Genomic DNA, 24,381 nt, shown 5'->3' with positions numbered 1-24,381 from the left:
TAACCCTAACCCAGATTCATTTTGGTTCTGACACTGAGAGTTTTTTTTAAAGTTTAGCTCTCCTCTCAAATTATAGCCACCTTCTCTTTCCCGGACATTTTTAGTTTTTAATCCATTTGCTTGGATATTTAGTGCACTTGATCTCAAGAAGGTGCTGAATGAGCTCAGTGGCAATTTTCACATCTGGTAAATAAATCACTAAACAATAATCATTATTCTATATTTGGTTCTATATATATATTCTTCTTTGGTTCATTACAATTTACTCAAGCATACGTAGTAACATACACTGGGAATACAGTCCCTGATAATAATAACAATAAATTCAATTTGTAACACACTTTATATTGTAACAATCTCAAAGTGCTACATGAAAGGAGATAAAGATAAAAAATAAATAAAATAATAATAATAAAACATTTAAAAGGAATAAAACAACCAATGAAATGGAAGAAACATTCAATAAATTATTAAAAAAAAGAAAAAAAAACAGGCATCGGTCGGTCCATTTAGGCAAATGCCTTGTTAAAATGTTTTAGTCCCCTTTTGAAAGCGTCGACGGACTGTGGTGCTCAATCGTATCTGAGGTCCATTGATGTCCCTAGATACCAAGAACATGCAAATGGACCTTGTAGAAGTGGATCAATTTTCCACTTACTTGGGTATGTACTTTTAGGCGAATTTTCTGAAAATATGGCTAGGGCTTAAGAGGTTAATGGTTCTACAAGAGCCTGCCTCCACAACGTATTGACTAATCCGTTTAATCTGCAAATCTGTGAAATTTAGTGGATTATTGTTCTTCCGCAAATCAATGCAATCATGCAGGAAAAAGCTGCATCTAAATAGAGCGCTGGTGAAACACATTCACAAGGGTTGTTATGATGCCAGATACAGTACATTCACAAGGGTTGTTATGATGCCAGATACAGTACATTCACAAGGGTTATATTATGATGCCAGATACAGTACATTCACAAGGGTTATATTATGATGCCAGATACAGTATGCATGTCATCGCCCACTGAAATACCTTGTTCATCCGTGAAAACAAGCATACAAAACACACAACTAATCTATTAAAAGAGAGAGAGGGGGGGGGGGGGGGTGGAGAGAGTGGGTGGCGAGAGGAGGGGAGGAGAGAGGAAGGGAGGAGAGAGGAGAGAGGGGAGAGAGATGGGTGGAGAGGGAGAGGGGTGGAGAGAGGAGAGAGGGGTGGAGAGAGAAGAGGGAGATGGGGAGGAGAGAGGAGAGGGGTGGAGAGGAGAGGGGTGGAGTGGAGGAGGAGATGGGTGGAGAGAGAAGAGGGGAGGAGAGAGAAGAGAGGAGAGGGGAGGAGAGAGTGGGTGACGAGAGGAGGGGAGGAGAGAGGAAGAGAGGAGAGAGGGGAGGAGATGGGTGGAGAGAGGAGAGGGGTGGAGAGAGAAGAGAGGAGATGGGGAGGAGAGAGGAGAGGAGAGGAGATGGGAGGAGAGAGGAGAGGGGGGGAGTGGAGAGAGGAGATGGGTGGAGAGGAGAAGAGGGAGGAGAGAGAGGAGAGAGGAGGAGAGAGGAGAAGGGTGGAGAGAGGAGAGGGGTGGAGAGAGAGGAGGGATGGAGAGAGGAGAGGGGTGGAGAGATGAGATAGGTGGAGACAGAGGAGGGATGGATGAGAGAGGAGAGAGAAGAGGGAGAAGGGTGGAGAGAGGAGTCTCCAGCCTGAGAGTGTGGTATGACGTACAGTGTTGTAGTCGAGTCACTAAATCTCGAGTCTGAGTCGAGTCTTGAGTCCCCAGTGTTCGAGTCCGAGTCCAAGTCCGAGTCACCAAAGAAGAGCCAGAGTCGATTCCGAGTCGAGTCCCTGTTACCCCAGTCCGAGTCTGAGTCCAAGTCATCAAGGTTGAGTTCACTTCACTCTGGCAGTCAAAGAGCTGACATACAAATAAAAAAATTTCTACATTAAACATAAATGACACAGTGGTCACCGTTTCAAATTTCCTTTGTGACACAATAGCCAAACAAATGCACTAGCCATCAATATCTTATGCCTATTACATTTTTTATTTATTTATTTGTTTTGATCCACTTTTTTTCTCCTCTTTTTCTATTTTTCTCCCATCCCAATTTAGCCGTGCCAATTCTCTCCTCCCCTGTCTTGAACGTTGCTCGCATGTGCCCCCCACTGGCCGGTTGTAGGGAGGATAGAAGCCCGTCAGTCGCATCTTTTCACCTGCCAGCGCGGACTCTCATTTGGCGAGGAGTAACGTGTGGGAGGCTCACACACTGCCCCCGCCATTTTTCCTGTCTCTGCTGTGCAGGCGCCCCAACCGACCTGTAGGAGTCGCTGTTTACAACGTCCAGACTACCACCCATCGACTTCCCACCCGCTAACTCTGCCAATTGAGCCAGTATGACGGCCGGCCCAAGTCGGAGGCAACGCCGACAGCCGGATTCGAACCCGGTGTATCTTGCGTTGGTGACGAGCGCAATGGCCTTTTGTTAATTTTTTTTATAACAAAAAAATACTGCATCAACCTGTATCAATTAACTAGTCTGAGTCCTCGTCTGCACCTTCCGAGTCCAAATGCAGTCAATGCTCGAGTCCAAGTCCGAGTCATCAGTGCTCAAGTCCAAGTCGAGTCACGAGTCCTGGACTCGAGTACTACAACACTGGCGTACAGTAGTACAGGGTTCCTACTTTGTGTTCATCGAAATTCCATCCGCTTCAATCATTACACAAAATGCACTTTTCACAATCAAATATTTGACAGTGTCTGTTCTCAAATACAATGTTTTTATTTATTTTCTTTGTGTTGTTTAGAAGCTGAATTCAAATGCTCTAGATCTTGTTGTACAACGTACCACGATCACCTGGGGCTTATATAATCAGGACATTTTGTTATGTAGGTTATAATTTATTCAAGGGCACTTAGACATATGAACAGCCAAGCTCGATGTTAAATGACCAGTTGAAAAACAAACAAAATCTCATTCCTGTGACACACTTCCTGAACCCTGTTCACCTCTTCCCCCCGAGAACAAGAAGAAAAGGTTTCTTAAAGGAACACGGCGACATTATGGTAAATGCACTTTACCGCCCTCTCCAATTAAATTAAATTAAATTCAAACCTTTATTTATTCTCGAAAAGGACAATTGTGGTCACCCTCATTTTCAATGTCATCGAGACTTACAGACATTTCAATGCATACATGTTTTACAATATAATACTAATAAATATGAATAACTCTATATAGCACCTTTCACACATGGACCGCAGCCCAAAGTGCTTAACAGCAAATAGTATAAAATCAGCATACAGTTGACAATGCATAAAGTGCAGACATAATAATAGCAAAAGACAATAAAAGTAGTGCAACGTAAAAGTGCAGACATAAGAATGGGCAAAAAATAAGTACAATAAGTACAGTTCACATGCTCAAAGGCATGTGAACCCCCCCCCCCCCCCAGCATGAGACAATAAGATAGATATATACATTTCCTCACTCTGCGTTCAGTAGAAAGCTATCCTAGCTGCAAGCTAGCCTAGCTTAGCTGATCCGTATCGACTTCCTTTCATTTGTGCTAAGCTAAGCTAGCTTGTGGCCGGATAGCTTTCTACTGAACACTCACAGAGGAAATTGCTATCGTTCTTCTTGTCTGACTCTGGAGAAGATGGGAAAAGCGCATTTGCCATGATGTCGACGTGTTCCTTTAAAAATACAAGGAGTACCATAGATAGGGGTAAGGGTCAGGGGTGTAAAAAGTACCCAGAAATTATACTTAAGTGAAAGTATGGGTACCGTCTCAAAATCTAAAAGTCAGAGTATCTGGCTAAAAACACACTTGAGTAAAAGTTTAAAAAATTCTACTTTTAAATGTCCTTAAGTACTAAAAAGTAAAAGTAAAAACTCTTTTTCTGACTGTCTATTCTTCTGATAGCAGGTGTTTAATCAAATATTATTCTAGTCTTGCACAAGGACCAATCAGCATGGGTATGGGTGGGTTCATTTTCCATTGATGGGGATTTGATTGGCTGTTTTTAAATAAAGTGCGGCAGGATTAATAACGTTAACGTTAGTTCGGTCAGAGAAACAAATATACTAATTAAAATGGTTGGACCTGTGATATTTGTACTTTGTACTTTGTATGTCTGCATTTTAAATGTAAGTAGGCCTACTGTAGTAAAAAGTATGTTATTTTTCTCTGAAATGTAATTGAGTAAAAGTACAAGTATACGAACCTAATAATACTAGAATAAAGTACAAATCCCACAAAGTACTTTACACCCCTGGTAAGGGTTCATGGGATAGGGGGGTCCCAGGCATGGTCGTTGCTCTGGGCATCAGGGTCCGTACAGGTCCCTACGAATGGTCCTTCTAAAACTCAAAGTATCCCAGTCTAGAGTGAGCGTTTCGCTTCAATTACATTGAAATAGTCTTTTCAGGGCACCTGCTACAGCCAGGGAATTGACACCAGCAGCATATATAGTACCAATTTGTATTTACATTTCTCAACCTGAAAAGTTCCCTCAGGGACCTAAGGGAAATAGGGTAGCGCCCCCCTGTGGACGCCGCTGCGAAATTGAAAGGTATACAATGGTAAAATGTGCAGGAAAAATTCCACACAGAAAAAATAACCTCACACCTGAAAGGGTTAATGCGGCAAACACTGCAGACGATGACTCTCTCTCTCTCTCTCTCTCTCTCTCTCTCTCTCTCTCTCTCTCTCTCTCTCTCTCTCTCTCTCTCTCTCTCTCTCTCTCTCTCTCGTCAGTCTATCATTACGCCTTCAGAGCTCCCTCATCGCCATCTTTTGTTGTGGTGTGTACTGTTGTGGGAAAAAAGCAAAGACGAGAAGGAAGGGCGACTCAGAAGTACATTTCTCCTCTCTCTTTCTCCTTTCGTCCTCTATTCTTTTCCTGGCTCAACTTTCTCCCCTCTTGGATTTTTCCCCTCTCTCTCTCTCTCTCTCTTATCTCCTCATCTCTCTCATGTTTATACTATAGGGATGCTGCATAGTGTGCCCATAGCTTCTGTAAGCAACTGCATCTGCAGAGAAACACTGCAGCCCGTGGTCCATATAGAATAATCACTTTCACAAGTGTCTAAGACAACCCGTCCAATCTTTCGCCGTCGACTAAAGACGCACGCACTTCAACCATTATCTAAAAACAATTATAATAAAATAAAATCTAACCCTAACTAACCTTATTGTCATGCACTTGTCCTAATAAACTAACCTACACTGTAGCACGCAACACTTTGATGAACATTGTTACTCAGCTGATAGAGTTGTGCCCTTCCTGATGACTTGTCGTACAGAACTTGTAAGTCGCTTTGGATAAAAGCGTTCAGCTAAATGACTAAATGTTAATGTAAATGTAAAAGAAAGTAATCCACTGGGACCACGCAGATCGACTTTTCCCTGTGTAATTAAGCCACGTAAAACATACAGTCAGGCCCCCGAACAACGTGTTGCGTATCATTGAAACATTTGAATCATCAAGATTTATATCAGCTTAAAAAGGCGAGTAATCTCTTTATTTCCCCAAATTTGAAAGATTCAGGTTCAAATCAAATCAAATGTATTTGTAAGGCCCGACAACACACGTTAATGTCCCCATGGGTCGGACACGTCTTCTTTAAACAAGTCATGAAGAAACATAACAATAAGTCAGGAACAAAACAAGAACACCATAAGGTCCAACAAATTTTAAATAAATGCAAATAAATGAATAAATGCAACACTCCCAGACATACCCCACGCGAAGGTAAGGAAAAACTCACTAAAACCTAACAATAGGAAAAAATGCACCACAGGCAGTGTGGAGGAGAGAAACCTTAGAAGGGCCATTCAAGGGGGGATCTCCCTTCTTAGATGTCGGTGATAGTAGTGTTGCAGACGGACAGTTGGTAAGCATGCACTCATGTGTGTAGTGAAACACAGATGAGTGCATGCAATAGCAACTGAACATTTTTAAAAATTAAAGATAGAGCTGATAGCGATAGCAACTGAACATTTTGAAAGATTAAAGATAGAGCTGATAGCGGATCTATTTGAGGCACAGGGGCGGCGCAAAGAGGGTCGCGTCCTCCCCGTCTTAATCACGGGACGTTCAACACTCCGGTCATCGCTCCGAGACAGCCGGAGACAGGGAGACAGGGGGCGGCGCAGAGAGGGTTGCGTCCTCCCCGTCTTAATCACGGGACGTCCAGTTTATATTGTGACAATCTCAGTGCTACATGAAAAGGAGATAAAGATAAAAAAAATGTTTTTAATAAAAACTATTCAAATGAATAAAACAACCAATGAAATGGAGGAAACATTCAGATAAAAAAAAAAAAAAACACACACAAGGCATCGGTCGGTCCATTTAGGCAAATCCCTTGTTAAAAATAAATGTTTTTAGTCCTTTTTTGAAAGCCTCAACGGACTGTGGATGCACTGATGGGTGAGGAGGGAGACCTTGTATTCTATCCTGAAGGAGACGGGGAGTCAGTGTAGGGAATGGAGTATGGGTGTGATGTGTTCATATTTCCGCACTCTCATCAGGATCCTAACAGCACATACTGTAGCCTACGCACTATGTAGCTGTTAGAAAAGAAAATATGTTTGCACAGACGGGATTTCATCCGATTCGACACAGGTGTTTTCAGCGGTGCAGTCTGCACTGTGGTAAGATAAGATAAGATATTCCTTTATTGATCCCCTTGGGGAAATTCAGGCATCATAGCAGCATGGGGGAGGGGGGAGGGGAGGTACAGGTAGTAGAAGACATGATACAGGTCGTAAAATTATCATACAGTGGAGAAGTAAACATTTAAATAGAATAAAAATTGGCTGGGTAAACAATACAATTAACTCTGGGCATGCGCATAAGGGAAAGTAGGCAGTGTAAAAGGTCAAGGTGCAATATGAGGGTATGTCACTATTCCCTCTCTAATTATATTTGCCCTACAATAAATATAGTTACCATATCTAATAAACTAAAATCTAATCTAATATATATAATCTTAAAATGCAAAATATATGCTCTGATGAAGTAAGTATACAGTATTCACATAAGGTGCAATGTGCATAAGGTATGTAGCCGTAATATACTTCATACGTTATATCTTGTCCGTTTAGGTGGGAGTCCGTTTGGTGATGAGTTAAATCAGATTGTGCTATCGGTGGTATTCTAGTAGTCCTGCTCTTAACCCTTTCACTTCCACGCTACCAAAAGGTGAACCCTTTCACTGCGACGATACAGAATGTTCACCATTTCACTACCACACTACCGTCTGTATAATTAATTGAAATGTTATTAATTTAATAATTTCATTGAAATGTTATTGTCGCAGCAGCGGTGCCTCCAAAACCTGTCTAATATCAAGCATCTCATCAATTCTAGCAGTGGCGTGCACAGAGAGGGCCGAAGGGGGGGGGGGGGGGGGCTCGAGCCCCTGATATTCCCAAAAACATTTGAATTTTTTATTTTTCCAAACGTGAAGACGGAAATGTATACATTCCCATTTACATTTAGTCATTTAGCTGAACGCTTTTATCCAAAGCGACTTCTGTACGACAAGTCAGCAGGAAGGGTGTGCAACTCTTATCAGCTGAGTAACAATGTTCATCAAAAGTGTTCAAACTTGAGTGCTACCGCCGGGCAGCTACGTGGTGCAGTGGGCAAGGCGCTCACCACGAATACTGGAGACGCTCCACATTGCTTTCAGTTTAGCTGGTCGTCCGCACTAATACACATTGGCAGTATTAGGGGGTGGGAAAACTGATGGGTGGGGATCGGGCGTTGTGGACAGCGACTCCTACAGGTCGGTTGGTGCGCCTGCGCAGTAGAATCAGGAAGCGACGGGGGCGGGGCCCCTCCAAAGCCCAGACCCCCGACGCTGAAAGATCACGCCGCGCAGGTGGAAAGATGCGACTGCTGTTACCTCGAGTATCGGAGGGGACTTGTGCTATGTATGACTTAGTCCACATTCCAGCCGGCTTGTGGGAGGCAAGAAACAGCGTTCAAAGACAGGGGAGGGTAGAATTGGACGATACGAAAATTGGGATGGGAGAAAAATAGAAAATGGGAGAAAAAGTGGATAAAAAAAAAAGACTTGAGTGCTGCCGTGTCGAGTGTATGTTAGTAACAGGCCTGTCCCCGACTAAGGATTTGTATAGACGACTTTGATTGGCCAAAATTTGCCACGCTTCTAGGCCTCTTTGCTTTTGGAAAGAATGACCCCCAAAAAATTACATTATAAATTATTATAATTATATATATCTTTTTTTGCATTTGACTAAGATCGTTGGCAGTCGACTACGGCTCCTTTCGATCGATTAGCCGACTAGTAGAGGTCAGCGGCCCCTAGTTAGTATTAGGAAGAGTGCATGACAGTAGAGGACAGTAAGAAGGTTACTTGTTAGTGGTATACTACTATCCACAAACCAATTTAGAAAGCACCCCACATGCGGTGATCACTTCCTGCCCGAGTCTCAGAACCAGAACATGTCTCTGGTTGTTATGAAGCTCTGCACCACAAGAGACCGGCACGACCCCCGCCGACACTACCTACAGCTGGGGAGCAATCACACGCACGCACGCACGCACGCACGCACGCACGCACGCACGCACGCGCACACACACACACACACACACACACACACACACACACACACACACACACACACACACACACACACACAAGCACACACACAGCCGGGGAGGCATAACTCAGCAGAACTGAACTAATCAATGAATTATTGATGCTAATTGGCTCAGCTGATTCATAATTGATGACAGCGCTAAAAGGCCCCAACTGACTTACGTGTGAACATTATGTGTGTGTGTGTGTGTGTGTGTGTGTGTGTGTGTGTGTGTGTGTGTGTGTGTGTGTGTGTGTGTGTGTGTGTGTGTGCTTGTGCGTGTGTGTGTGTGTGTGGGGTGGGAGGTGGGGGTGTTGTCTTAACTAGATGGTGTAGCTGCCTGTGTATGCCCGTGAAATTTGGTGTGTTTGATTTGTAGTATGTATGGTGTTTGTGTTTTTATGTTCTGTTACATTATGAGGGTGATAAGATGGAGCATGGGGGGTGAGTGCCTGAGATATCTCCCCCCCCTCTCTGTCTCTCTCTCTACCTCTCTCTCTCTCTCTCTCTCTCTCTCTCTCTCTCTCTCTCTCTCTCTCTCTGTCTCTCTCTCTCTCTCTCTCTTTCTCTCTCTCTCTCTCTCTCTCTCTCTCTCTCTCTCTCTCTCTCTGTCTCTCTCTCTACCTCTCTCTCTCTCTCTCTCTCTACCTCTCTCTCTCTCTCTCTCTCTCTCTCTCTCTCTCTCTCCAGACTGAGCTCCTGACTCAGTATGTTCCCTTGTTATCTGCTATGAAAGATGGTGCATCACCAACTAATTGTGAACAGCAAGAGTGGAACCCAAAGAGAAAGTGTGTTCACTTGTTTAGTCTGTTGTAGGGACACGATACCAGTGGTGGAAAGTAACTAAGTATTTTTACTCAAGTACATACGTTCGAGCTACTTGTACTTTATGTGAGTATTTTCACTTTAGGGTACTTTATACTTTTACTCCACTACATTTATCTAAACCCATCAGTTATTAGGTACTTTAAAGAAAATGATTTTGCATAGAAAACATAATATATACAAAATAAAACGTTTATGAAGATAATAATAATATTAATATATTCTATTTGTAGGGGTGCTTTATATTTGTGGAACAAATCTCTAGGCGCTACAGTGTAGAAGAACATAGAAACTAGTAAAAGAGTAAAATAACATAAAATAAGAAGGGCTAAAACTAGTAAAAGAGTAAAAGAACATAAAATGTGTGGAGCTAAAACTTGATACAAATCAACAAAAGGCTTTATTAAAAAAGATTATATACTTTCACATTTGAAGCCTGTCAACTTCAAGAGGACGTAATCAGAGCATCATAAGGGCCCGCGTCCACCTGCCTCATATTTATGACCGCACGCGTCTTTTTTCAATGTATCCCAATGGGGAGGGAGCGTATGCGGCCGCACGCGGCCGCCTATAGGAAATGCGCTGCAGTCGGCTTCTTTTTTCAGCGCCTTTCAGCTTTTTTGTGCGGCCGCACCCAGCATTTAAAGTTGAAACTTTCTGAACTTTTCAGAGCGATGCGCTGAGCGTCTTTTCAGACAACCAATCACAGCCTATCATATCTACCACTCTGTTTGTAACCTGACACCGGAGCTGCCTGCCTGTCTACCCACAAGAGACGGCACAAATAATAATAATAACTACACGAATACACTAATAAAAAGCTAATAAAAAGCAAAGGGCGAACTGTGGTGTCAGGTAATAACAATATATATATAATTAATATACAATAAAGTATATTAAAATATACTATATGTACAAAACCGCGGCGGTAAAATACGATAAAAGTTATTATTACAAGATGGCTGTCATGTAGGTGTCGCTAGAGTTCTTTCTCTCTCGTCATCAGGTAGGTTGGTGACTGACAGCTCGTTGTCATAGCTACAAAAGGCTCGCGTTGCGTTTTTTTTCTTCTCACCGCTCCACCCCAGTACTACCAGCGCACTGCCAGCGTTTTTCTGCTGGAAATGTGAGCTAAGTGGACGCATGCCCTAACTGTCATGGTTTTTGCTTTATTTTGTCCTTCTGTGAGGGACAGCTGTCTATTTCATCTTTATGTGAGGGACAGCTGTCAATCACTGGCCTCTGTGGTTAATTGCCTCATGGTAGGGCAGGTGTGGTGGCTTGATTGCACCTGATTCAGTGCAGCTGTGCCTAATGGTAGCTGAGTCTTTGAGGCCATGTCCTCACGTATATGGATCTTTTGCCAAACGCACATTTTATTCCACGATTGGGCCTCTCATCCACACGTAAAGGGTGTTTTCAGAGACATAAACAGAGACTTTCTTAAACGCATTTTAAAGTGAAGATTTTCCAAAATATCCGTTCAGTGGATCCGTGCAGCCACTGTAAACGCATAGTCTAGATAAACGATGTCGCCACAGCTCACTACGCATGCTCAGACTGTTGTTCCATCCATGGCAATACAATAGGCGCCCGTAGCCTTGAAGCGCACAGAGGCAATAAGATGGACAGCGCCTGGTGCTGAAATGTCATTCAAACTATCCTTACTTATATATGCGACGGCACGTGAACAGTACAATGCAATTAATGAATGTCTTGTTGTAATTAGTATATATAGTTTGTGATAAGGACTCGCCATATTTAGTTTCAGAATCCGTTGTATACATTGACATTGTATCTCTCCGTCGCCCAGTGCGCAGAAGTAAAGCATTAAATCGTGACATATCTAGATTGGTTGTTTCCTCTGGACTGCATCTAATCCACCGCTATATCTATCTATTTATTATCTACTGTATGTCAATATAGCCAATGGAAATGCTAGGAGTGGTGAAGTGGGCTGGGTGAACCAATCATTTCTCTGTCGTCCTGACCGCTCGTACCACCATGGTATTAGGGATATTGCTTATCGCCACCTGCTGGCCCGCATGCTTGTTGAAGCAATTCATATGCGTTTATGTGTTTGTGTCTGGATGGGGATTTTTTTTTAAACACTGTGGTGTGGACGGGGATTTTATTTTAAACGGAGCCTGAGAATATCCGTTTGGCAAAAGATCCATGTACGTGAGGACATGGCCTGAATCTACAGTGTTAGCTGCTTTCTCATTTCCTTTTGTGTCGGCTATCCTTCCAGCCAGGCTTTGTTATATTAAAGTGTAGTGCTGATCTCTGCCCTGTTCAGCATTGAGCCTTTTTTTGTAGCCAACTAGCCATTCTTCTTTTAGGCTACTGGCTTTATTTTACATTTTGTTTTATAGAAGCTGAGCCTTTTATTGTAGTGTGTTTATTTTCATGACAGTTTTCTTTTGTTTCTTTTGAACTGTCATTAGTCCACTACTGCACATGAACTCCCTTAGTGGAGGTTTATTGTTATTTAAGTTCTTTATATAAACTCTGTTATTAGGAGGTGCCTTTGTGGCTTATTTAGTTTTTTCTACAATACCTCTTTATTGAGTGGTATCCTGTTTTTTGGACTTGATTTATTTGCTTAAATACTCTCTTTGAGGCTTCCACCTGTACAGGTTGTTTTTTGTGGTTTATTCTTCCCCCTTCTCTTTAACACATTGAGTGCCACGCCCCTTCCGGGAAGTGCATCTGGCCTTGCCGTCCATTAAGTAAGGGATAATATAATAAGATCGTATAGCTACGAGGTCATTGTCGCAAAATAATTGACCGAGACTGCGTTCTGGAACACAGAGGCGCCGCGCCGAGGTGTTCTAAACGCAGTTAAGGTAAATTATTTTGCGACAATGACCGCAACTAACTTACTAACAATATTCGTAATTCATTTTACACCATCGACAAGACGAGATCAAATGCAGACACAGTTGTTCTGTTGCTCCTCTGTCATCGGCAGGTGTGTGGACTTGATTGCACCTGATGCAGTGCAGCTGTGCATATGGTAAAGCTTAGCTTTCGTGACTGCGATCAAAATGCTTGATTGTGATTGCAGCGGTCATTATTGCGCGTTGCCCTTAGCAGCGGTGAATTATCGAGAAATAATTGACCGCTGCTAGGGGCAACGGAGCGCTATTGACCAATCATAATCAAGCATTTTGGCGAATGTTAAAACGCCATGTAATAACCCCATGTAAACGCTCACCTTGTTTGTAGAGCTAAACCTATATTTTATATTATAGCTATGGGTCTAATAACGCCGTCGATTGTCAGTGAGTTGCTTCTTGTCAACGTGCAAAAAAACGGATTATTTTTTCATCCGTACATTTCCGTTTTATACCGTTTTGAATATGAATATAGTTTGGGTGCTTCTGAGTAATTCCAGGAAAAAGATGCGATAATAGCGTTTTAGTGGAATGCACTAATCACGTTGTCATTTTTCGCCTGATTATCGAATCTTCCTGAAATCAACAGCCACACACAGCACACACAGACAGCTTCAATCGCGGGAGAAAGAAATATCAGATCAACGCAAGATTGGATATATAGAGTCCTTACCTGGTCTCTGATGTAATGCAAAAAAGATAATCCAATTATCTGATCGCCATTCCAGTTATCCAGTTATATCATGAATATACTCACGGCTTAGAATGCTCTCCCAATCACAATGGGTGGTCGGACCTACCTGTTGTATAATGCATCATAAAGGTAGTTTATTCAACAAGAAATCCACCTGTAATGGGTATTTTAACTCTTTCTGTTGTACTTTGTTTTCTGGAATATTTTCTCATAATTTCATCTTGGAATTCTAACCATATGGCTTTGGATGACCACTGGCATCATGTTCAGAATTCAAACCTCATACATGGGGAGATTGGACACCGGAAACGGTTAAGTGAAGAAATTAGTGTTAAACAAAAAATAATCTCAAGCCCCGCCCTCTTTTCTCTTGATCATCCAATCCGATCCTCTCGCTTTCCTCTGAAAAAAATGGGAAGCAACAGTTTTTGATAGGAGGATCAAGAAAAGAGGGGCGGGGCTTGAGTCAGGTAAATTATACTTCCTCTGAAACGCTTTTCCACAGACTCTTAACACTTAAGCATCGGGCAAAAATGCATTGCATACCCAAAGTAATCTGCGATTTATTATACTTTATACTTGTGAAATAGAATTTGAGGTTTGAACACACAGAAGTAAACGTTTTGTGTACTTACATTGCTATTTACGTTACATTTAGTCATTTAGCTAACGCTTTTATCCAAAGCGACTTACAAGTTCTGTACGACAAGTCATCAGGAGGGCACAACTCTATCAGCTGAGTAACAATGTTCATCAAAGTGTAGAGTGCTACAGTGTAGGTTAGTTTATTAGCTCGTCTGGGATCGCTTTCGGAGTAGACGCTTCTTGGCGTCAAGGCGGTCAATCATTCTCACCGTCGGGGGTCATTGGTCCGCTCAGGACAGGGGCAAACAGGACGTGGTCACTTGTCCGAATGGTTTGTCAAATGACGCTCGTCGGATGTTTCGTCTTGTAACTCGAGATTGGAAGCACGCAATAGGTTGACTGTGGTGATGATCGAAAGGCGACAAATTCAACTTTCCAACAATGTATTGGTTGATCGGCGAAAACGCAGCCCGGAGCCGGCAGACGAGGGCAAAGTGCCGCGACGTGCGCACGAGTGCGTGGCGGCCCGCAATACGGTCCCCCCGAACGTTGAGCGGTTAATGTCTCATCGTCTCTTCCTGTCTCTCTCTCTCTCTCTCCCCTCGCAGATCACCACTCTAATCAACCACAAAGACAAGCCAAAGAAGTCGGAGCGCACCCTGGTGGCCATCCACCGCGTGGGCCAGGCGGTGAGCGTGGCAGTGGGGCGCTTCGTGGCCGTGGGTGAGGCCATCGCCGCAGAGAACCAGGAGCTGAAGGAGGAGATGGGACAGGCTTGCTTCGAGGCTCGCAGGGCAGGTGGGGGGCGCTTACGTTTCTGTTTACTTACGTAGCCTTTTGCATGTTGGAAAAAGTTGGGAGAGTTGTTTGCCGGAAGCAGGGTTCGCACAAGGTCCTTGAAGTGCTTAAAGTGCTTGATTTTTTACCCAATACATTTTTTAACAAGGTGCTTACAAAGTCCTTGAAATTCAAATCAACTATTCGCATTGAACGTTTTGTTCATCCATGATAAACATTTTCTGAATCAAGAAATATAAATTTTTTATTTAAAATGTAACTAATTGTCGGAAATTGGTTTTAAACCATAAATATTGGATAATTGTTTCTATAAAAACAGCATTTAAAAGTGAACTGTACATTGGAGGAGGTTGGGTTAGGACATTTACTGTACATTGGGGGGGGGGGGTTTGGTTAGGACATTTACAGGGGCCAGTTTCGAATTGCAGTCTCTCGTAGGTGCTCTTTGAGATTGGTTTTGAAAGTGGGTAGTGATTCACATTCCTTTACAGCTGTGGGTAGGTCGTTCCACATTGATGTGGCATAATTGCGAAACGTGTTTAGTCCCTTGTTTGTGCCGAATCTGGGTTTAACATGATTTGTGGAGCTCCCTCTGGTGTTGTGGTCGTGGTATTCACTGACCTTTGGGAAGTATTTTAACATGTACATGGGTACCTTGGTCGTGTAGTGTAGCTTGTAGACCGGGCCCATTGCAAGTTGCTGTACTCTGTCGTCTACTCTAAGCCATCCTAGGTTGTCAAAGTGGGCAGGGGTGAGGTGGGTTCTAGGGGTAAGGTCAAGCAGTAGTCTGACCAGTTTGTTTTGTGATGTTTGTAATTTTGTTTTTACCGCCTTTGAGGTGCTTTGGTACCATGAGGTGCAAGCATAGTCGTAGTACCCTTGAATGAGTGCTCCTGCCAGAGTCTTCAGGGTATTCTTGTTTACCAGAGAGGAGATCCGGTATAAGAATCTAGTTCGTTGGTTGACTTTTTTAATTATATTGGATGCCATTTTGTTACAAGAAAGATTTGCCTAAGGGGCGGCTGGGTGGCGCAGCGGACATTGCGCTCGTCACCAACGCAAGAGACACCGGGTTTGAATCCGGCTGTCGGCGTTGCCTCCGGCTTGGGCCGGCCGTTATACTAACTCAATTGGCAGAGTTAGCGGGTGGAAGTCCATGGGTGGTAATCTGGACGTTGTGGACAGCGACTGTAGTATTATTGATAACCATAAATCCTAAAATGGTCCTAAAATAAAAGGTTTAAGCACAGAAGGTCAGAAGACAGCTGTCCTCTGCAAGTCATAAAATATCACTAGGTTGCAAAAACCCTCAAAGCTACATTCTGCCTGAAACTTGTGTTCATACAGATAAGACACTCCAGGATGTCTGTTACCTTGGGTTAAGGAACTCAGTAACTAATCATTATCATGTGTTTAGTCTTATAGAAACAGTCAAAGTGTAACAGTTGGAGATCAAAGATACTGGTAAAAACTAGAGGGACTTAGTTCATAGATTGTGTGTGTTTACAGAGACATTGTGCTCACCACAAAGGTGAATTTACATACAAGTGCTGTTAGCAGTTGGGAACGGCCAAAGAACAGGTTTCCCTCAAGCAGCTGTAACTAGGAGATCTAGTTACAGGATGGACAACACAGCTACTGTTTACAATGGGTGTGGGCCAACAGCTGAAACAAAAGATGACCACATCACAGGTAGCCGTTATCTCCTGGGAACAGGAGGCCAGGCCAACTGGTCTGATTGGTATGGAGTCTCAAATAGGAATTATTGTTAAATAACTTAAAGGTGTTTTTACTGATTTAGGATGCTGACCATCAAGGTGAAATACCTGTAAATACTACTGTTGTGTTGGATTAATTATGCTGAACAGAATGATATGAAAAATGCTATGGTTATGATCAGGGGAGGAAATTAGGCCACTTTACTCGCCAAATGCGAGTATTTTTTACGTTTGGCGAGTAATTCATGAAGAGCACTCGCCAGTCTGGCGAGTACTAGTCATTACAAAACAAAACAAAAAAATCATTCTGCAATCTGCTGATTCGCTCACTGGCACAAGCCGAACTCTGACTCCCCCCTTGATTCCTCCCATTTGCGCCTCAATCCAACCATAACCAATGAACATCATCGTTGTACAGATGCGCTCTAAGCTCCTCCAATGAACACTCATTTTCTAGAAGATGCCGCCCATCTAGGGGAAGTGGACAGATCACTGCGCGCGGACCTACAGACTCCTGCCACCGGCTTGACAACGTAGACAAACTTAGACAAAAACACATCAGTGGATGAAAATAATTGCATGTAGAGTCGTCGCTTTCGGATATCAGTGCGGTCTGACATGGGGGCGAACAACAGCACGCGACGCGTCTCCTTCGAGTCGGATGAGAATGACAAGTCAACCAGCATTAGCCGGCTAGCTACCTAGCATGTAACAAGCTACCATAACGCGCGTTCAACATAGTGGACTATACTGAGCGGCTTTGCTTAAATGCAGCCGAGTGACATTTTATTATTACCGGGTTTCCCCCCATATCACCACTCGCCCATATGCCCTTCACAACGGTGATGTTGTCATACTTGGCATTCAGAATACACCTGCTGAACCCCTAGCGTTGTCGATTCGGTTCCAATGTATTGTCATCTTACAGCACAAGTACAGTACAACCAGAATACATTTGGCATACAACCAGAGTGCAAATGTAACAAGTCAAGTTGTTTTATTTAGCTATTACATTACAGTGAAATGCTTGGTTCTTTCACTGCCCAACTCAGTCCAACCTAGACCAGTCCAACCTAGTCCAGTCCAGCCCAGCATCTTTCACTGCCTAGTTCAGCCCAACCCAGTCCAGAATAGTTCCCTCTTTCATGTTAATATGTGATATCCTAATATTTTGAAGAGTAGAGACAGTGTGATTAATACATGTTGTATGCTAATATTGTGAAGAGTAGAGACTGTTATTAATGTTTTATGCTAATAAATATTTTAAAGAGTAGAGACACGGTGTGATTGAAAATCAATTTAGACAAAGACATACAAAGAAGTAATTATCACAATTAGCGATTTTTTTTGGCTGGTAAAAAATCAGTTTGTCTGGTAAAAAAAATCAGATACTCGCCAGTTGGCTGGTAAGCCAAAAAGTTAGTTTCCTCCCCTGGTTATGATAAAGAATCACGAGTTTTGAAATTAAGCCACTTCTAAAAACTAAATTGGAAAATACTCAAAATGCTGAATACTAACTGTATAAAATACTCAAAGTGATTTAAGTTAAAAGAATATGATTAGGAAACTATATAAGTGGAATTAATGATAAAAGACTGTGATCCTGGTCAAGTGTAAAGCTGTTTTGAGTTTAAAATGGTAGCTATGTGTTCATCTGGTTATCCCCGATTCAAAAATATACATCTTGAATTGTAAAACAAAACTATAAAGTAAATTTAGACAGTAAAGCTATTCTTTGATTGAAAACAAAGGAGAACAGCTATTGGGCTCCAAAGGACAGCCCTTAGTTCAAATTCAAACTTAGGGAGCCCGTGATTGGAGGAAAACATCTTCTTGACGTCACTCCTGTGACATCACGCAGACACTCCAGGCTCATTGATAAAAGGGAACTTCAGGGTTTCTAGAGGACACACAAAAACGGAACCGACACAAGGACACACCTCCCACCTTCAAACAGAGGACGGCGCGAGCAGAGGAGAACACAAGGAGAAGAAGCTTTTGGAACGAGAACAGAATCCTTTGTTGTCAGCAAGACAACAAAGACCATCAACAACTCAACAATTTGTTATTCTTTTAAACTGCTTTCTTAGACTAATATTGAGGGCAAGCGGCATAGTGCTTTCGGTACCTTAATATTATAGCACACATCTCAGTTGATTGAAACAGATCATTTTTGTATAACTTTGTGGATTTTAATAAACCACTACTTTTGAAATAACTACACTCTCTTCTTCATTCTCCTGCATAGCTGCCGTCGAACAAAACCATTTCCTGTTTTTTTTAAAGTACAAGGGAAGATTAGGACGGATAGACACAACGCAGAATACCTCAGTAGGCTGGTTCTGGATATCAGAACAGCATTATAGACCCCTTGTGTACTTCACGACTCCTACAGGTCGGTTGGGGGACGCCTGCACAGCAGAGACAGGAAATGGCGGGGGTAGTGTGAGCCTCCCACACGTTACACCTACACGTTCACCTGCGCTGGCAGGTGAAAAGATGTGACAGGCTGCCTCCTCGTGTATCGGAGGGGACACGTGATGCAAGGCTTCTATCCTCCCTACAACCGGCCAGTGGGGGGCATATGCGAGCAACGTTCAAGACAGGGGAGGGGAGAATTGGCACAGCGAAATTGGGATGGGAGAAAAATAGAAAAAGAGGAGGGAAAAAAAGAAAGATTTGCCTCTAGGATGGAACCTAGGTATGTAATTTCATCTTTCCTTGTGACAATATTGTCACCCACTGTACAGAAGCCGTCGGTCTTGCTGAGTTTGTTATTTGAAGAGAATGGACTCTGGTTTACCCAGGTGTAATGATAGTTTGTTATCAGCGAGCCAGGTGCAGATTCTGCCTAGTTCAGAGCTGAGGGTTTTTTCAACCTGTAACTTGTTCTTGGGTTGGAAAGGTTGCTCAGGTTGGAAAGGAACCCCAACCTGAGCATGACATAAGAGAAACATGGATAGGGGTCAATGTCTTGCTTCACAGTCATGCAGTTCCATCACATACGTTGAGCAGTACCTCTGATGGGGTACATTTGAGCGCTGAGGGAGGGCAGTTTCATTCATTCAAATTACAGCAATCATACATATAGTGTGGAATGTTATCAAAATTTAACTAAAACTCATGATCCGTTCGAAAACGTATCTGCAAGCCTGTCTTGTATCACCAACGAACTTCCCACCACAGTTAGGAGCCGAAACCCGACCAATCTTTCACCGTCGACTAAAAACACACTTCTTCAATCAATAAGAACACTAACCTTCAGTTCTTACTGTCTTATACTATCATGCACTCTTTCTACTATACTAATACTATGTCTATACCACTATGCACTCCACGCTGTAGCACCCAAGTTCCAGCACTGTTTGATTGTTACTCAGCTGTAAGAGTTGTATTCTGATAGGAGGCCATGAGGAGAGAGTTGCAACTGAAGAAATGGAGTGGAAAATAATAAGAGAGTCAGAGAGGAGAGATACAGAGAGGGAGTGAGTGAGTGAGTGAGTAAGAGATAGGGAGATGGGAGTCGGAAGTATGACATTATGCCATATTGCAGGACAATGGGAGAGCCTGGTCAGCTGTCAAGGGACCTATCACCCCTTTGTAGAGCGAGAGAGAGGTGGATAGAGGGAGAGGCTGAACGAGGGGAAAACAGATTACCCATTTCCTCTGTGATCATCCCCTCCTTCACACGTTTCCACGAAGAGAACAATGTAAAAATACCCCATGCACACCGGCCTTTTAGTAGCTCGAAATTGTATTTAAGTACAGTACTTGAGTAAAAATACTTACTTTTTATAAATACTTTCCACCACTGATTACGGCCACCTTAGTGGAAAGAGTGATGCGGATCAGTAACCTAATCTGAACCTCTAGGTGGCGGTATACATGTGATGATAGTCCATTTCCCTTGCATGCTGTATGTTGTAGAAGAAGATTGGATCTGTATAGTTACTATGTAAACATGGACATCAAATACATCTTCTGCAGTGCAGCCAACAGAGACACGCCATGGACACTGTTTCGGTGTGTGTGTGTGTGTGTGCCTGTGCGCCCGTCCCAAATCTGGCACACTTTTGAACAAAGTTATACTGTGATAGAGCGCAGAGAATGAACGTGTTTACAATAATTATGTTCATCTAGCGGAAATACAGTACGTTCAGTTCACGTTCGCCCAAAATATATGAATGATCGTTCATTGAACTCGTTCAGGTACATCACTGAAAGGTACACATCTATATATTTTAAAAATAAATATACCTGAAGATGCTGAACAACTCCAAACTTCAAATGATTTATTATCATTATTATTTATTTAGAACAATTTGTTAATATATATATAATATATAATATTGCAGCGAGCGTTGTCTGCATCTAGCTTTGTAAAGTGTAACCACACTTGCGACCGTTTTCAGCTTGCCATTGCCCCGACTGCTTTGTTGTTGAATCAAGTCAAATCCTAGCGTGTATTGTGCGTTGACGTGAACGTGCGGCACACTCCATAGGTTTTGTTTTGCGGTAAACGAAACGTTGACGTCATCTGACTTTTTTTTTTACCAAAATGTGGCACCGGTGGATCTCACGTGAATCGGCACTCGGTAGTACCGACGTGAATCGGTCGATACCCTTAAAAGTACTGGATTCGGTCCCCATCCCTACCTGGGCCACATTGAAGGACAACCTAATCAACTGTGTCATGACTTCTGAGGTCGTATAATTCTGTGCTGAAAGGCCAAAGTAACTTCTCTCCCTTGGATCCTCCTTTTTCTCATCTCCAGTTTCAGGTTTCAAGTTTCTTTATTAGTTGTAGGGGTGGGAATCGCCAGAGACCTCACGATACGATACTATCACGATACGATAGTATCGCAATACTAAATATATCGCGATACGCTGAGTATTGCGATATTAATATTGCGATTTTTTTAATTAATTTTTTTTTCAATTAAATGTATTACCTTTTTCAACTGCAAAGTAAAACTTTGTCAACATGTTTTATCTAATAAAATAAAGTTCAGTCTGTTCATCTCACTTCAATAATTTCTTTTGCAGAACATGGTATTTTCTCAAGCAGACAGAAAATACATGTTGTACAATGTTGCATGTACCTGACAAACTGAACTGTTTGTATTACAGTCATATTCCAACTTAACTGAATGCACATGTGTGTGTGTGGACTACTATACTATTACAGGTATTGAAATGAACAATGCAACTTCCTTATGCAACTTCCCTTTTAATTTTTTTTATGAATAATTAAATATCGATACTTGGCGTCCCTGTATCGATACAGTATCGCCACGCAAAGTATCGCGATACTACTACGTATCGATTTTTTCCCCCACCCCTAATTAGTTGTCATACAGAAATACAGAATACTTTGCATGCAATGCTTTTTTCTGTGTTGCTCCTGAGAGTGTGCTAGATAATAACAAGATAGTATAAAATAAGTATAATATAAGTATAAAATAGAAAGTCAAGAAGTCAAGTACGTAAACAAGTGTAAACAACACAATTGTTCAGTATACCTATATATATACAGTATGTACAGCTGGTACAAAAATGGTGAGGTATAGCTTAGCTTGTGGTGCCACCTTGTGGTGGTGAGGTGCAATGAGGTGCAATAAGGAATAAGGAATGAGAATGCTGTGCAATTTCCTTACCAATAATATAAATATAAAGTGTGTTAGTGTCTAAGTGGTAAAGTGGGTGCTACAGTGTGTTGTTTATTTAAAGTGAGTGTGTGTGTGCTGTGGGTGTGTTGATGGTTTGTTATTGTGCATTGTTCATTGAGCATCCTGATGGCCTGGGGATAGAAGCTCCTTCTGAGTCTCCAGTTGGTTCTCAGATTCCCCCGGCTGGCTGTATCCACAATGTTTGCATTTTTCAGAAACACACATATATAGGCTATATTAGGGCTGTCACAAAATAATTAAAGAAATTATGTTGAAGCTTCAAGGTCCTTGACCTGGCATATCGTGCAGCGAAGGGAACGGCTCCCGCCTACCTCCGGTCAATGGTCTCTAACTACACACCCTCAAGACCCCTCCACTCTGCATCTTCTGGCCGCCTCAGACCCACTCCTATCCCACTCCTATCCGAGGGAGGGTCAGCAAAGAGAAGCCGCCTATTCTCGGTCCTCGCTCCACAATGGTAGAGCGAACTTCCCACCACAGTCAGGACAGCTGAAACATGACCAATCTTTCGCTGTCAACTAAAAACACACTTCTTCAATCAATAAAAAAAACTAAAAAAAAAACGATGCACTCAACACTGCAGCTGAAAGAGTTGTACCCGTCATGCTGACTTGTCGTACAGGACTTGTAAGTCGCTTTGGTTGAAAGGGTCAGCTAAATGACAAAATGTAAATGAAGGAATCCAAAGTAAAACAGAGTTTCCATGTTGTCATCCTCCTATTATAATGTGGGCTCGCCGCACTCCCCCTGCAGCCCCATGCGTTCTCATCAGCCCAAGCATCAACAAAACAATTATTATAATAATTAAAGCCCTTTCCTGTCCTGCGGGCAGCTCTTTTAATTGCTTAAAACTTCCCGACTTGGCGTAATTATGTGCTGTCAATCCTTTCCTCCCAGTCTCATGGCCGGTACTGAGAGACTCAGAAGGAGCTTCTATCCCCAGGCCATCAGTTTGCTCAATGACTCTATGTAACACCCATTCATCTACACTCATTGCACACACATCCACATGCACACACTTACTTTAAACACTCACCTTAACACTCACTTTAAACACTTTAACACTACACCATATGTTACCTATTTATTAAAGATATTTGCACTACAGTATATCCATACCTCATTTTAGCATTTTGAATTTTCTTTTTTAAGTTTGCATTTTTGTACCGCATTGCCTGCATTTGACTTCATTGTACTTAGGTTGTACTTTAGTTTGTATATTGTATATTTATATAGTGTTGGGACTTTATTCCTCTTTTACTTACTTTTTTTTACTGTATGAAGCACATTCTCAGGGGCTCACACAGAACCAAGCATTTCACTGTAATGTATACATGTACTTTATATGTGACAAATGAAAGCAAACTTGAAACTTGAAATCCTCCCCTCATGGATTGCTTTTATGCCTCATTATACATGGGAGGGATAAAACATCAATTGGAGACAAGCAGAACTATGCTGTTCTTTTTCACCCCTGAATTTTGGTTAGGCCAGGTTTTCTAACGAAAATGTACAACATAAATGGGGTTATTTTACTGTAATTATTATTAAAGGAACACGCCAACTTTTTGGGAAATTTGCTTATTTGCCATCTACCCTGGAGTTAGACAAGCAGATACTCTGTTCTTCTCTGTGCATGCATTAGGCTTAGGGAACAGCCGCACCGTTAGCCTAGCTTAGCGTCAATCACTGGAAGTAGGTGTGCCAGTGTAGCCTAGTTCCCAACAGTCACAAAATTTCCAAATACAACTCCAAAACGTTCCTGTAAACATGTTGTGACCTGTGTATTTACCACGTGAATAAATAAAAAAAAATGTAATCAGACATTTTAGTTTTCGTTTTCTAAGCAGATATATACTCGGATTTTTTTTTGCCTAACCACTGCTGCCTGGGTGATTTCATCACCTCAAAAGCCCTGTTGTTTTTTGAAAAACAGGGCTTTTAAGGTGATGAAATCACTGCACCCAGGCAGCAGTGGTTCGGCAAAAAAATTGTTAGCGGTGCGGCTGTTCCCTAAGCTTAATGCATGCAGAGAGAAGAAAATATATGTATCTGCTGGTCTAACTCCAGGGTAGATGGCAAATAAGCGAATTTCCCAAAAAGTTGGCGTGTTCCTTTAATATAACACCAAATAAAGCTGTCAGGTTGAGAATCCATAGGTTTATGCATATACAGTACTGTTTACTGAATTATGACCATTGCATTTTGACTGGTAAAAGCGAGTACATTTTCCTGGGATTCCCGGGATAGTGTGTGTTAAATGTAAGTAATAATATGATTGAATATAACTGCACTTTAACTGTTCCACAAGAGGGCGCTATAGGTGTAAGGAGACGCAGCTATAGCAGCTGACGTCAGGTAGCAGGTATAAGGGAATGTTCCCTCCCCCTCTGTCTCTCTCACTCTAGCTCTCACTGAGAGCAGGTCTCGTGGTGGAAATGTACATATGAAATAAACCACGGCAGTTAAGGCTAAAGAGGACCTCGTTGTTAGGCTAGTTTAGCAGCGAGAGAATCGCGAGACGCTAAAGCTAAGCTAACGGGCAGCTAAGCTAAGCTAC

General features: G+C 42.3%; 1 protein-coding gene across 1 annotated transcript in view; it reads left to right on the top strand.

The window, feature by feature from the left end:
- ctnnal1 (catenin (cadherin-associated protein), alpha-like 1) overlaps positions 1-24,381 on the top strand; it is a 310,492-nt gene that overhangs the window by 153,183 nt on the left and 132,928 nt on the right. Inside the window, exon 2 of the mRNA XM_084312032.1 lies at positions 14,224-14,409. Within this exon, the coding sequence (XP_084168158.1) occupies positions 14,224-14,409 (186 nt within the window). The remainder of the gene's footprint in view (positions 1-14,223; positions 14,410-24,381) is intronic.

The sequence above is a fragment of the Notolepis coatsorum genome, assembly GCF_963971535.1.
Source record: "Notolepis coatsorum genome assembly, chromosome: 4".
Classification (NCBI taxonomy): domain Eukaryota; kingdom Metazoa; phylum Chordata; class Actinopteri; order Aulopiformes; family Paralepididae; genus Notolepis; species Notolepis coatsorum.
This window is presented reverse-complemented; position numbering and strand designations above follow the sequence as displayed.